The following is a 12,907-nucleotide window of genomic DNA, read 5'->3' as shown; positions in this document are numbered from 1 at the left end:
TAAAAGATATTAAAGTACATAAATAGAGAGAGAAATTTGCATATTTCTCTCATTATTATTTTTACAATATTCTTTTGTGAAATTAATGCCATTTTTTTCGCCATTTTATTTTTGTTTTTTAGATTATTTGACAGTGGCGAGTCAGCTGATGATCCTCAATCAGCTGTTGCTTTGGAAATGGAATCCGCTGAAAGACGATCTGAGCCTGATCTTTTGGTTTATGGCGGTGCCATTCTTCTCATCCTACTGGTCGTCTCTGTCCTTCTCTTTTACGTTGATAAAGGGGCGACAGAGAAGTATTCATTTTGATAAAATATCTTATTTCTTTTCATTCAGGGTTCATAAGCAAACATTAGGACTTTCATAATTTCTTTTTGTCATCGTAAATTTCAAATTCGGGTATTCAAAAAGTTTCAGGAGTCATAAAAATCAAATTTTTTGTGGGTAACCTTGCATGTAAGAATAATAAGAAAGTTTAAATAAATCAATAACTACAGTGATAACCAGAAAACAATGGAATAAAAAGACGACATTATAGCAATACTTAAGCGTTTTGATGTTGTTACAAAGCAAATATTTATACTAGTAATTAGCAAAGCCCAATTTAAGTAAAAATGGTCTTTTTAAACTGTACAATTGCTATGTCAATAATGTTCATTGAACTAGTTTAAGTCCTAACTTTAAAAGTTTAAAAGGCGTCTTCCTATTTCAGAGTTTTCTGGTTATCACTGTATACAACTACTATATGCATATAATATACATGCAGAATACATACCAACTGTATTATGTAGGATAGATGACTACCTATATAACTACTATATGTACTATATATATATATATACAGAATACATACAAACTGTATTATGTAGGATAGATGACTACATATACAACTACTATATGTATTATATATACAGAATACATACCAACTGTATTATATAGGATAGATGACTACCTATATAACTACTATGGTGGAAATGAATATGAAAGGTTGACAACGCTTTACAATCCAGAATCTGAAGAAACCTTCCTACAAGGTAAGAGCATTTAATCGTGTTAAAAAACTTTTAATAAAACTTATTTTCACTCTAGGTGAACGAAAGAAAAAAAGATTCAACAAACGATTGTTTTCCATGTTTGTTTTTTAAATACAGTCATAGAATGACCCAGAGTCATTTACAGTTAATCAGTGCGGCTTTACATATATATATCTGGCCATTTTATATGCTCATAAAAGACAGACCACATTTTGGAAATGGCAGGACTAGGGTTTTTTTTCTGATTATCGTTTCATTAATCATATTTGTAAAATTAGATTCTAAAGTCGTCTGATTAATTGTAAATTAATTTCGGGACTAGGGGCGTACTAGGGGATAACTCCAAGCCCCCCTAGAAAGCCCTGCACTTATGGTTCCCCCTGGTCCTAAGCCAGTGGTCTACTGGGGGGGGGGCCTAGAATCCTGTGTATATTCCTCCTAAATATTCCCCCTAGGCCTAATATATTAAACTAATTTATATTCTTGTCTTATGGACAATTTGTCCATTTTATAATTATTTATAAATTCAAAGTGATGTAATTTAAATATTAGGAACAAACCGTTGAAGTCTGCAGTAATAACTAACTTTAGTAACTTCTACTCCTTAACGATGAAAAAATGAGATTCTAAAGAAATCTTCGATTTTGAAAAGTCAAAATATGTAGCATTAAAGTATGCAAAGCATGGTAACTTGTCAAGTGCGCACAATTAGAAATGCCGTTTAGAATTTGGCATTTCGGAACCATTGTGTTTGATTTATCAGATCTTGTGTTTAATACTATATTTTTAGAGTCAAATTCCCGTCTCTCACTTCTAGATGATCTTGAAGAAATAGATGATATTCAGGTATAAGGGTCGTTATCGCAAACATTTTTTTCCCTTTCAAAATGGCGCCAGTCAGCTGATAAATCAAAATGGCGCCAGTCAGCTGATAAATAAAAATGGAGGTAGTCAATTCAGCAGTCAGTTCATGCCTAGTCATCATCTGGCGGGATATAGGTCCTTTCAGGTGAATATTTCAAACATAAAATGTACTATTTTGATGAGTAAATAAAGAATAATTTTTCAGAACTCTTCCTCAGTGCTGGACATCATGTCAGGGTTAACCCACCTGTTTCATTAAATATTATCATACTGCAATTAGGTTTATGTTGTAATAAAACTAATACTTCTTTTTGTATCACAGTTTTAATATGAGTGAGAGATAATGAGATAAAAGATATTAAGACTAAGTAAAAAAAATCTCGATTCTTGGAAGCCTTTTAACTATGTTAAGACAAAAAATTGTTTGTTACACATATATTTCGATTAAAACTTTTTTTTACAGTTTTCTACAATAGATAAAACAGTAGGAATTTGACGTGGGTTAAATCGATCAATTAATTTTTAAGTTGAAACAAAAAAGTTTACGATAGATACTTCAACAGAGTTTAAAAAAAATATTATTTACAGTGGACACATTCTTACATCTTAAATAATTTCGTATTTTATAAGAACAAAACATTTAATTCGTGAATGATGCATTATTTTTAAACGTGCTACATAAAGTAATGAGGAGGACACTGAGAAAATACAATAAGTAAGAACGTTAAATATATTTTTTATTATAGATTTCTCAATCTGTTAAAACTGCTAATTTTACTGAACAAAATCACAGACAAATTATAATTAAAAACGGACTCAGTTTTAACCATTTCAACATAATGTCCGACATAAAAAGCAATTTTATGACATTTTCCGATATTTATTGATGTATTTTGATTGGAAAACAAATTAAAAATGATCTATGTCTCTAGTTGATATTAGTTGTATGATGATTTGAAAGGAAGACGACATTCAAGAGGAAATAACCTTTTAGGTCTTTTTATATATACATTTAAGAACTAAACACGTATTTAACATATGTCCACTAATAATCGAAATATAATTGACATTGTGTTAAAATGGTTAAAAGTTTAGGGGTCGAGTCCGCCCCATGCAAGAGTTATCTCCATGCAGGACAACAAGAATACAAGAATCATTCTTGTAAACAAAACAGCGCTAAAATATAAGAAAAATAAATTTAATTTACTTCCCCGTAAATGATGTATTTTCTCCCAAAGTTTCTAAAATTTTGGGCAGAATAGTAATTTTCGANTGTTTCTAGTGATAATATTAGAAAAAATATAGAAAATTACTTCATAATTTTATTAACAATTTTTCGAGTTTAAAAGTTTATTTGGCCAAGTTATTAAAAAAAAACGTTTCCTTCAAGAAAAAATTATAATTTTTTTAAGTAAAGATAACATAACCATAACCATAACCATATTTACTTTTTTATTGGGCTAAGGGGGCGGGGGGACAATACATATAAGATTACCACTGGGTAGGTGTTATGCCCCATTTCAGAAGCTAAAGAAAAAAGAATGAGTTTTACAAAAAAACTTTTTTTTATCAATTAAACAATCTCACTAAAGAAAAAAATATTTCTAATTTTGTCATTTAAGAATGCATTTCTTTGTATTCGGATTAGGTCTGTCAATGACTGACTATCCAAAAATTCAAGATGAAATAAACGTGAAAAAAATATTTAAAGTGAAATATTTTTAGAGCTTCAATGAACTTGCATTGCATGGAATCAACCAAACGAGTTTAAAGAGAACCTTTGTGCTGCATGATAATAACCAAACAATTTTTATGAATCAATTATACATATAATGACATTATTTTAATAAGTATAAGAATTCAATATACTGTATAAAAATTTATATAATATGTTTTGTAGATCCATTCAAACTATATAATATTAATAAACCATGTTTTATGAATCCATTATACTATATAATATTAATAAACCATGTTTTATGAATCCATTATACTATATAATATTAATAAACCATGTTTTATGAATCCATTATACTATATAATATTAATAAACCATGTTTTATGAATCCATTATACTATATAATATTAATAAACCATGTTTTATGAATCCATTATACTATATAATATTAATAAACCATGTTTTATGAATCCATTATACTATATAATATTAATAAACCATGTTTTATGAATCCATTATACTATATAATATTAATAAACCATGTTTTATGAATCCATTATACTATATAATATTAATAAACCATGTTTTATGAATCCATTATACTATATAATATTAATAAACCATGTTTTATGAATCCATTATACTATATAATATTAATAAACCATGTTTTATGAATCCATTATACTATATAATATTAATAAACCATGTTTTATGAATCCATTATACTATATAATATTAATAAACCATGTTTTATGAATCCATTATACTATATAATATTAATAAACCATGTTTTATGAATCCATTATACTATATAATATTAATAAACCATGTTTTATGAATCCATTATACTATATAATATTAATAAACCATGTTTTATGAATCCATTATACTATATAATATTAATAAACCATGTTTTATGAATCCATTATACTATATAATATTAATAAACCATGTTTTATGAATCCATTATACTATATAATATTAATAAACCATGTTTTATGAATCCATTATACTATATAATATTAATAAACCATGTTTTATGAATCCATTATACTATATAATATTAATAAACCATGTTTTATGAATCCATTATACTATATAATATTAATAAACCATGTTTNAACAAAGAAACAAACAAACAAACAAACAAACAGACAGACAAGCCAAATTTATTTATAGATGTAATTTATAGCTGGACAAAATGGACTGGCATTTTTAGAGAAAACCCATTGACAAAATTTTTTTTCCCCGGGCAACGCCGGGCACTTCAGCTTAGATTGTCTGCTGTTTCTTGGTGTGGTTGGAGCCAATAATTGTCGAAATGGCTGAACCGATTTAGATTATACCGTTTAAATGATCTCTGCAGGAGTTCTTAAAATTTTTCCCTAAACTTTGAAAAATACCTGATATTATTTGGATTTAAAATATTGAATTATTTACATTTTAAGTTGATGTTTGGACTGTGTCAGTAGGCAGGTTGAATGTACTGTACTTTACTGTACTGTACTGTAATATACCTGTATCGTACACTCGGTGTCCAGTTTGTGCTGTTTAATCATTGTACACTCTCCACCCTCTACTGGTATATTGTACACATAGAAGTATCCATCCATACTTGCCATCAGCAGCCTTGACAATCAATCAATCAATCAATCATGCAATCAATCAATCAATCATGCAATCAATCAATCGATTAATCAATCTTGCATTCAAACAATGGGGAATATATTTTCTTAAAATAATTCCCCCCCTCCCTCAGAAATGAGGTATGTATAAGAGTTTTATTCGCTGAAATGGTTAAATGAATGATTTTCAGTGGAAAAATATTAATTTTTTGGGGTTAAAACCTATCAAAAAACACATTTACACTTAAAACAATCATTATTCAGTTTTGCTTATAGTTCATCTTTAATTCTAAATTAACAGATAAAACTTGTTTGATAAAAAGGAACCTGATTTGTCTTGATAGTGTTGCAATAGAGACGATATTAGGAACCCCTGCAGATGGAACTGTTACTGTAGCGAAGGCTCGAAATTGGTTCAAGGTGTCGGTAACCTAGTATTTTTATAATTAAAAATTTTCTGTTGATATTTATCCAAATCACAATAAAGATGCAGTCTGAGGCAGAATTTAAAGAATTTAAGCCACGACTAAAATTTGGGACGCGGCTCAAATATCATTGGTTCTACTAAAAAATGTTTTCAATGTTTCATGACGGCGCGGCGCTCAATTAAAACCGCTTTTTGGCGGACTTGAGACGCGGCTCAAATTCATTACATTCGGACTCAGGTTTGATCTTTTTCGGTTACAAGGATAAAATAATCTTTAAAATATATATTTTTTAAATCTCAAAAAAGGCAATACAAATTATTAGGCGAAAAAGATACAATTTTAAATCATGACATCTAACTAAGAAAGTTTCAGTATTTGCAAATGTTTTTATCATCTAATTTAAAGTTGTGGTTATGAATATTTTTAATGTCAGAATTTTATTGTTCCGACCCCTGACAATAAAAACAAAACGAAACCCGAAAATGAACAGATATCTGAAAATCTAATGATTCTTTTCCACCAAAAAATTAAAATTGACATAAAATAAAATGCCTAGTAGAGAATTTACCAAATAAATAATACCTGGGTAGGAAGGTAACTAGCACTCACAGATACAGCTTTAGATAAATATCCCATCCAAGAACCATCCTCAGTTGGATGTATGTTTGTCTAAATACAGGGGAATATAGTTTAGATAAATATCCCATCCAAGAACCATCCTCAGTTGGTTGTATGTTGGTCAAAATTCAGGGGAATATGGCTTACATAAATATCCCATGTCTTTATAAATCATTTCCTCACTCATCCCACTTTAAAACATTTCGCCCTAGTATGTAACGATACTGATTTAGTATGTGGATTTAGAAAATGTTTAAAGGGGCTGTAAGCGTAATTTCGAGCGACCTTATTTCTAAAGAGGGGCATCATTTGACCGATCATTGATCAAGGATCATTATTAATCGTCTTAAACGTTTTTAATTAGGCAAGACTTTGTTTGCTAGCTGTAATAATATATTTTTGAAAAATCAACAGTTACTCTCTAAAAGTGGCAGAAAGTAGAAATTTAATTTGGAATATTTAAAACCCCCTTTAAACGAGAAAAAATATATATTTTTGAGGAACGCAAGTTATGGGTCACCTGTGTTGAGTGCAAATAGTTTGTTTCGTACGTCTAGTACACAGAGATTTAAAACAATTCACCGCTACTAACCAACATTGCCCTTTTAGCATGGGGGGTCACATGCAATTACGCAGTCCCTTTAAGGCAAATTTTTCAACTTCTGTCCATCCATAATTCTTCCATGGGGTCTTATGAATTACCACACAAGTTTGGGCCAGATCGGTTAAACCGTTTTGAGGTTGATTGGATACAAACCAACAAACAAGAAAAGCATATTAATAATAAAAGTGAATAAACCTGTTTCTGATGATTTTCTTCTTGTTGTTGATGGCCCTCCTCTACCCTGTAGAAATAAGACAAATCATACAGGGTGCCTTGATAAACATAGGAACAACATATAGATTCTCCTTATTTTCAACTATCAATTTCAGATTCTTCAAAAAATATCTAACTTTAAGCTTAAAGCTTTTTTGGTAAATTTTGATAAACAAAATGGGGAACTCATTTTGAAAACCGAAAGACATCAAGATTTTGACAAACTTGAAATCTTCTGATTCATTTTATGTTTACAAATAAACTTAAAAATTCTCGTGTTCTGAGATGCACTTTATATAATCTAAGATCGGACAAATAGACAGGCAGACAAAAGAGAATTTCCGGAAATTCCTCCAGACCGTAGTTTCTTGGTTTGGAGAGATTAGTAGGATTTTTCAATATTTTGAAATAGTTTCGCAAATGTATAGTTTTGAAGAAGTACTGGATGATTTTCAATCTTTATGGGTTGAGTTGATCATCCCTTAGCGAAATGAACAGACAAACTTTTTCAAAAACAAAGCCTGTAGTTTACCTGAATATATGAATAGTTTCAGTATTTGATGCCAGGGCAAGAAATTGACTGTCCTGACTAAAAGCAAGACTGTAAACTAGAGCACACCGCTTAACTCCACGCCTGAATAAAAATAAAATTACGATGAATTCAGGCTGTTCTATCTTTGCGGCTCATTTTTCTAAAATCAAAAACAAAAATTTCCAATAAACAAGTACTGTTCTCTTAAGAAAACTTCCATGTTCTCTTTAAATATCTGAATTCGACGATAAATTGTATTAAAAAGAAAGTATTTTGACAACTATAGGACAGACTACATCAGAATGCGGTTTTAACAGTAAAAAGGTGAACCAAAAGGGGGGTGGCAGGGGAGGGGATGAATCTTACTCTAAAAAGCCAGGGATATATTTTTATTGAAAAAAAACTCTGATGTTAGGCATATCTAAATTGGGGAAATCTATGAAATATAGAGAACTAGCTCAAGTGCCCAGCGTTACCCGTTGAATAAATTTTTTTTTAAAAATTCTGAACAAACATATTTCGAATTTTGTAGCCGGGCAAGCATGGGATTCCTCAAAAAGAGCTTTATTGTATTTTTATATATATAAATATGAGCGAAGAGCTGTATTATATAGATAGCTCTAACAAGAATAATCCCCCTGTAGAAGACACAACTATTAAAAATCAACGAAAATTACAAAAAATAGAATGACCTGAACTCAATTAGCCTGGTTCCGTCTACCACATTAAATATACGAATTACAGTACCACGAACTGACGCACTAGCAAGTCTGGAACCTAGAAGTACGCAAAATTGTTGTACATTTGCGTACAAAAATATTTGATTATAAAACCTGTTTAAGAGAGTCCTAGCTTCTGGATAGTTAGGATTTAATTTTATAAAATATGTTTCACCAAAAAACTTCTTTAAAAGAGAGGTGTTAATCAAATGATATAAGATACATGGTTACCGACAAGGGATAAAACTACAGAGATGACTTAACAGAATGTGTAAACTGTCTGATTTCTCAATTTCAAGATTCCTTGCAAAATTGAGCAATTTAAGACTATGTTCAAGACAGACAATTCCACTTCACCGTAGGGTCTTTAAATATTAAGAGTATCAGGTCGTCTTTACAATTTCATCCTATGTGGGTAACTCTATTAGGCATCCATATCTCGATTAACATTCTAGGAAAATTCCAAAAAATTGAAAAATTATTTTAAGAATTGAAAAAAAAACTTTACCTGACGGATTAAAAGAAAGAGCTGCGAGTGGAGCATCATGCGCCGGTATCATTAACTTGGCCTGTAATCAATCAATCAATCACTCCATCAACCACTCAATCAATCAATCAATCAACCACTCAATCATTCAATCACTCAATCAATCAATATATCATTTAACCAACAAATCAGCAAATTAATCAATTATTGTATTGTTGATACTATCATCGATAAATCAATTTTGAAAAAAGGTCTAGTCCATCTATAACCAATGTTTGTTTTTAAGAATTACCCCCTCTCAGCAGGGGGTAAATAATTTTTAAGGAAAATATACAATCCTGGAAGAGCGTAAGGGGGGGGGGAGGATTTTAAAAACGAGGGAAAGCTCCAGTTCGTCCCAAAAATAAATATTTTCTCAGAAAAAATTAATTTAACGCTAGAAACCTTAAATTAGCATGATCAAAGTCAGAACTTTTGTGAATCTCGGAATCAAGTCTAGATCTCCATCTTAATTTAATTTCATTCCGATACCCAGTCGTGGATTATTCATATACGGATAATCTTAAATATTACATATTGATCCTCAATTTCTCAATTGAAAAGTTCCCACGCTTGATATCAAGTTCAGGAAATATTTCATGTCATTTCCCCTTTTGGAAAATAATTTTTCCCCCAGAAGATATATGTGGTTGCGCGGAGCGAAAATATTTTTTTTGTTCAAGGTTTTATTAGCTGAATTGGGAAAAATAAATGATTTTTAGGGGTCAAATAAATGAATTTTTGGGTAAAACGTATCAAAAAGAATATAAAAGTAGCTTTATGATGTTAATTTATTCATTTTCCTCCACAAATCATCCCCTCCCCCTCCTGGGGTGGGGTAATTCTGAAAATTATTGTGGTAATCTCTTACAACCAAAAATGTATGATGCAATAAATCTTAACTCATGAATCAGCAAATTATGAAAAGATCACACTTCGGGTTATATAACCTTTATGTGATCAATTTTCTTTGCCATTAGATAACATCATATCAAACCTTTAAATAATTAAGTATCTTTGCAATATTATAAGACCCTTATTAATCAATACATTACAAACTGATCAAGTACATTTTTTTCACATAGTTTCATAAATGCATATATAATCATAATAGGAAGATAAATAGGTGGTTTGATAATCAGCCATGATCCTTTTACATGTTAGGTCCATTAGCTTGATCTTTTAGCACTTTCTCAGTTAATCTACCAAGTCGAAAGTGCATGACTAATATATTTGCCAGTCCATCAATTAGCTCTTCATCTTCTTTATTCCAGGTTTACTGGTCAACCCGCTCCTGCAACTTGTGGAGCAGCTTCCCAACCTGGACATATATCCTGGAGCAAACCTCCTCCCTGCTTGCTTCGGGATAAAGGTTACACTATTTAGGCTCATGAGCAGGATCTCTTGAGACCTCTGTCATCCTATCAAGCTTGGATTCCATCATCTTGAGGGAGGGATAAACCCTCTAATTGCACCTCATAATTTAGGATCATGAGCAGGATCTCTTGAGACCTCTGCAATCCTATCAAGCTTGGGACACTCTCATCTTCGGCTGCATCCTTATCCTCTACATCTTTGGCTGCATCCTTAGCTGCATCATTAGCTGCATCCTTAGCTGCATCCGTAGCTGCATCCTTAGATGTATCTTCATCTATATCCATTATCAGGTTTCAATCGGTATGCAGGGTTCATCATCATCTAATATTCGCTGCTCATCTTCATGGAAGCTCGCTGTATCATTGTAGGAAGTCCTGTATAATGTATGTCGTACAGGGCCCGGAACGTTATTTGGTAGACGACTTGTATGTGTATCTACTCTTCTAAGGTTCGGACTGACTCAATCTGGTCTCTCCGATCTCTCATTGTATCTAAGGGACTGTTCATCCTTTTCTGGTTCAGTCCGGAATACAACATTATACACCCCTGATTCACGATTAACGATATTTTACACAAAAGTTCCGAACTCATGACTTATAGTATAATGTTTTGTATACCTGTAGATTAAAAGCATCAAAAAGTTGAACCTCTCCGGAGGTGGTTGAGCCAGGGTACGCCAGGATACAGTTGTCACTGGATTCAACATTCATAAAATCACTTTTCCAGAAAAATAATCATACTGTGCGCACGTAGTCCAGACTCTACATACAAAAGGCTTAGCAAATGAAAGTTCCCCCCCCCGGATATTATTATCAATCAATCAATCAATCAATCAATCAATCAATCAATCAATCAATCAATCAAAGTTTTAGGGACGTCCTACTAACCACAAGATAAATTTCCTAAATTGAGACTTAGATGGTCTCATAGTACTGCGATAGGTGCTCTAACTAAAAATTAAATTGTTACGCCTGAAAATAAGCCTAGTCTTAATAATCTTGCTATGCAATTAATATTGCTTTATTTAACCGAAATCACAAGGGACACCCGACATTCTACTAGATTGCCGGTCGTAGCTTCTAATAATTAGTTCGTATGTTCACTTCCTAATGATTGGTCGCCACCCTGCCGACTTTTATTCATTCATTTATTTTCTGTATTTATGTAAAAATTGAATTCAAATGAGGACCATGTTTAAACCGCAAATCTTTTCTTTATACTAACGTTAAGTTGAAAAAATACACCAGAAAACTTGTGTGCAGTTTATATGATAAAGTGTTCATACAATGGGTAGTTCACAGCACAGTAGCTCAATTAGCATGGCACATGCCGCATAGAGAAAAATGTCGTCTTCTAAATGATACTCGTGAAAGTGTTTGTCTGTTTGTTAAGTCTGGGTGACGTATGCGTAAAAGCTTGGCTTCCTGGATGGAAGGCACTATTGGCGTACATTTTTTTTTTTTTAAATTGGGATTTCTTTGTTAAAGTGACTCGTGGATTTACGCTGTTAATTTAACACATTTTTAGAAGCAAACACGTGTTTTAAGCTAGAAACCCAGAAACTATGTCTGCCACATTAGTGTTCTGAAAAAAATTGGTAGTTGGTATCGTTGCGAATCTAATCGATTCCCCTTTAAATGGAGGGTAACTTGTATAAATTAAAAAAATAAAAATCCTGATTTTAAATTGAATATTTCCTGTTGATACTTAGTGCACACAAGCCTCGGGGATTGGAAGGAGTTTCTCTAAAGAAAAAGTAAAATAAGAAAACATTTCTTTGTAAAACGCAATGATATCTATCTAGAAACACAAAAAACTATTTTGAACTTTTTTTTGCGTTTTTTTTTAAACAGGAGGAGGTTATTATGTTTAAAAAATTAAATAATTCCCCCCCCCCCAGACCTTTACCTGATTGTATGGAGAACCTTCATATCCCTAATATTATGAATATATAAAGCCTCCTCTAGGCAGACCACAAGCCTAGCTCTAAAAAATAAATATATATATACTTTGCTTGTCTGTTTGTCCGTTTGTGTCCAATAAACGTCCAAACGGCTGAACCTACCGGGCCCAAATTTTGTGTGGGACCTCGAGTGACCCCAGGGCCCAGGGCCCAGGGAAGGTTTATGAATGATCAAAATTTAAAAAATTAGAGTTGAAAAAGTTTTTTACTTTTGTAAAATTTTGAAAATGCGCGAAAAAATAATATGAAATCCGTAAAAAGAGATAAATCAACAATAAAAAGTTGAAATAGAACATTGCTTGTTTGTATCCAATAAACGTCAAAACGGCTGAACCGATTGGGCCCAAATTTTGTATTTTTGTTAAATTTTGAAAATGCGCTATAAATATTCTTAAAACCGCAAACTTAATTGTTTGTTATTGTTTTGAATTAAACAAAGATAACCCATCTCCAGCCCAATATAACAGTAACCTATTAAGTTTAACTGCTAGTATAGTGTTACAGTAACTGTACTGGCATATCTCTGTACCCCTATTAATACCACCACCACCCCCTCCAACCCAATTTAACAGTTACCTATTAGGTTTAACTGCTAGTATAGTGTTACTGTAACTGTACTGGCATATCTCTGTACCCCTATTAATATCCCCCCCCTCCAACCCAATGTAACAGTTACCTATTAAGTTTAACTGCTAGTATAGTGTTACTGTAACTGTACTGGCATAT

At 31.7% G+C, this 12,907-nt stretch overlaps 2 protein-coding genes and 1 long non-coding RNA gene across 3 annotated transcripts in view; 2 read left to right on the top strand and 1 right to left on the bottom strand.

Annotated features, from left to right (window-relative positions):
• Positions 1 to 1,903, top strand: part of LOC111701352 (uncharacterized) — a 2,496-nt gene extending 593 nt beyond the window's left edge. Inside the window, exons 2-4 of the mRNA XM_023472602.1 lie at positions 123 to 296; positions 940 to 1,034; positions 1,825 to 1,903. Coding sequence (XP_023328370.1) covers positions 123 to 296; positions 940 to 1,034; positions 1,825 to 1,886 — 331 coding nt within the window. The 3' untranslated portion in view covers positions 1,887 to 1,903. The remainder of the gene's footprint in view (positions 1 to 122; positions 297 to 939; positions 1,035 to 1,824) is intronic.
• The window catches only part of LOC111701349 (WD repeat domain phosphoinositide-interacting protein 2), a gene marked incomplete in the record, with an annotated part of 29,033 nt that overhangs the window by 1,267 nt on the left and 14,859 nt on the right, over positions 1 to 12,907 (bottom strand). The window contains 10 exon segments of the mRNA XM_023472598.1: positions 5,094 to 5,205; positions 5,529 to 5,632; positions 6,212 to 6,298; positions 7,047 to 7,092; positions 7,597 to 7,698; positions 8,289 to 8,373; positions 8,824 to 8,884; positions 10,836 to 10,911; positions 11,916 to 11,963; positions 12,127 to 12,204. Of these exon segments, the coding sequence (XP_023328366.1) occupies positions 5,094 to 5,205; positions 5,529 to 5,632; positions 6,212 to 6,298; positions 7,047 to 7,092; positions 7,597 to 7,698; positions 8,289 to 8,373; positions 8,824 to 8,884; positions 10,836 to 10,911; positions 11,916 to 11,963; positions 12,127 to 12,204 (799 nt within the window).
• LOC111701353 (uncharacterized) lies at positions 1,923 to 2,210 on the top strand. The gene is made up of 2 exons (XR_002765184.1): positions 1,923 to 2,043; positions 2,104 to 2,210. It is a non-coding gene; the product is annotated as an uncharacterized LOC111701353 (long non-coding RNA).

This window comes from Eurytemora carolleeae, unplaced genomic scaffold (assembly GCF_000591075.1).
Source record: "Eurytemora carolleeae unplaced genomic scaffold, Eaff_2.0 scaffold154, whole genome shotgun sequence".
NCBI lineage: Eukaryota > Metazoa > Arthropoda > Copepoda > Calanoida > Temoridae > Eurytemora > Eurytemora carolleeae.
This window is presented reverse-complemented; position numbering and strand designations above follow the sequence as displayed.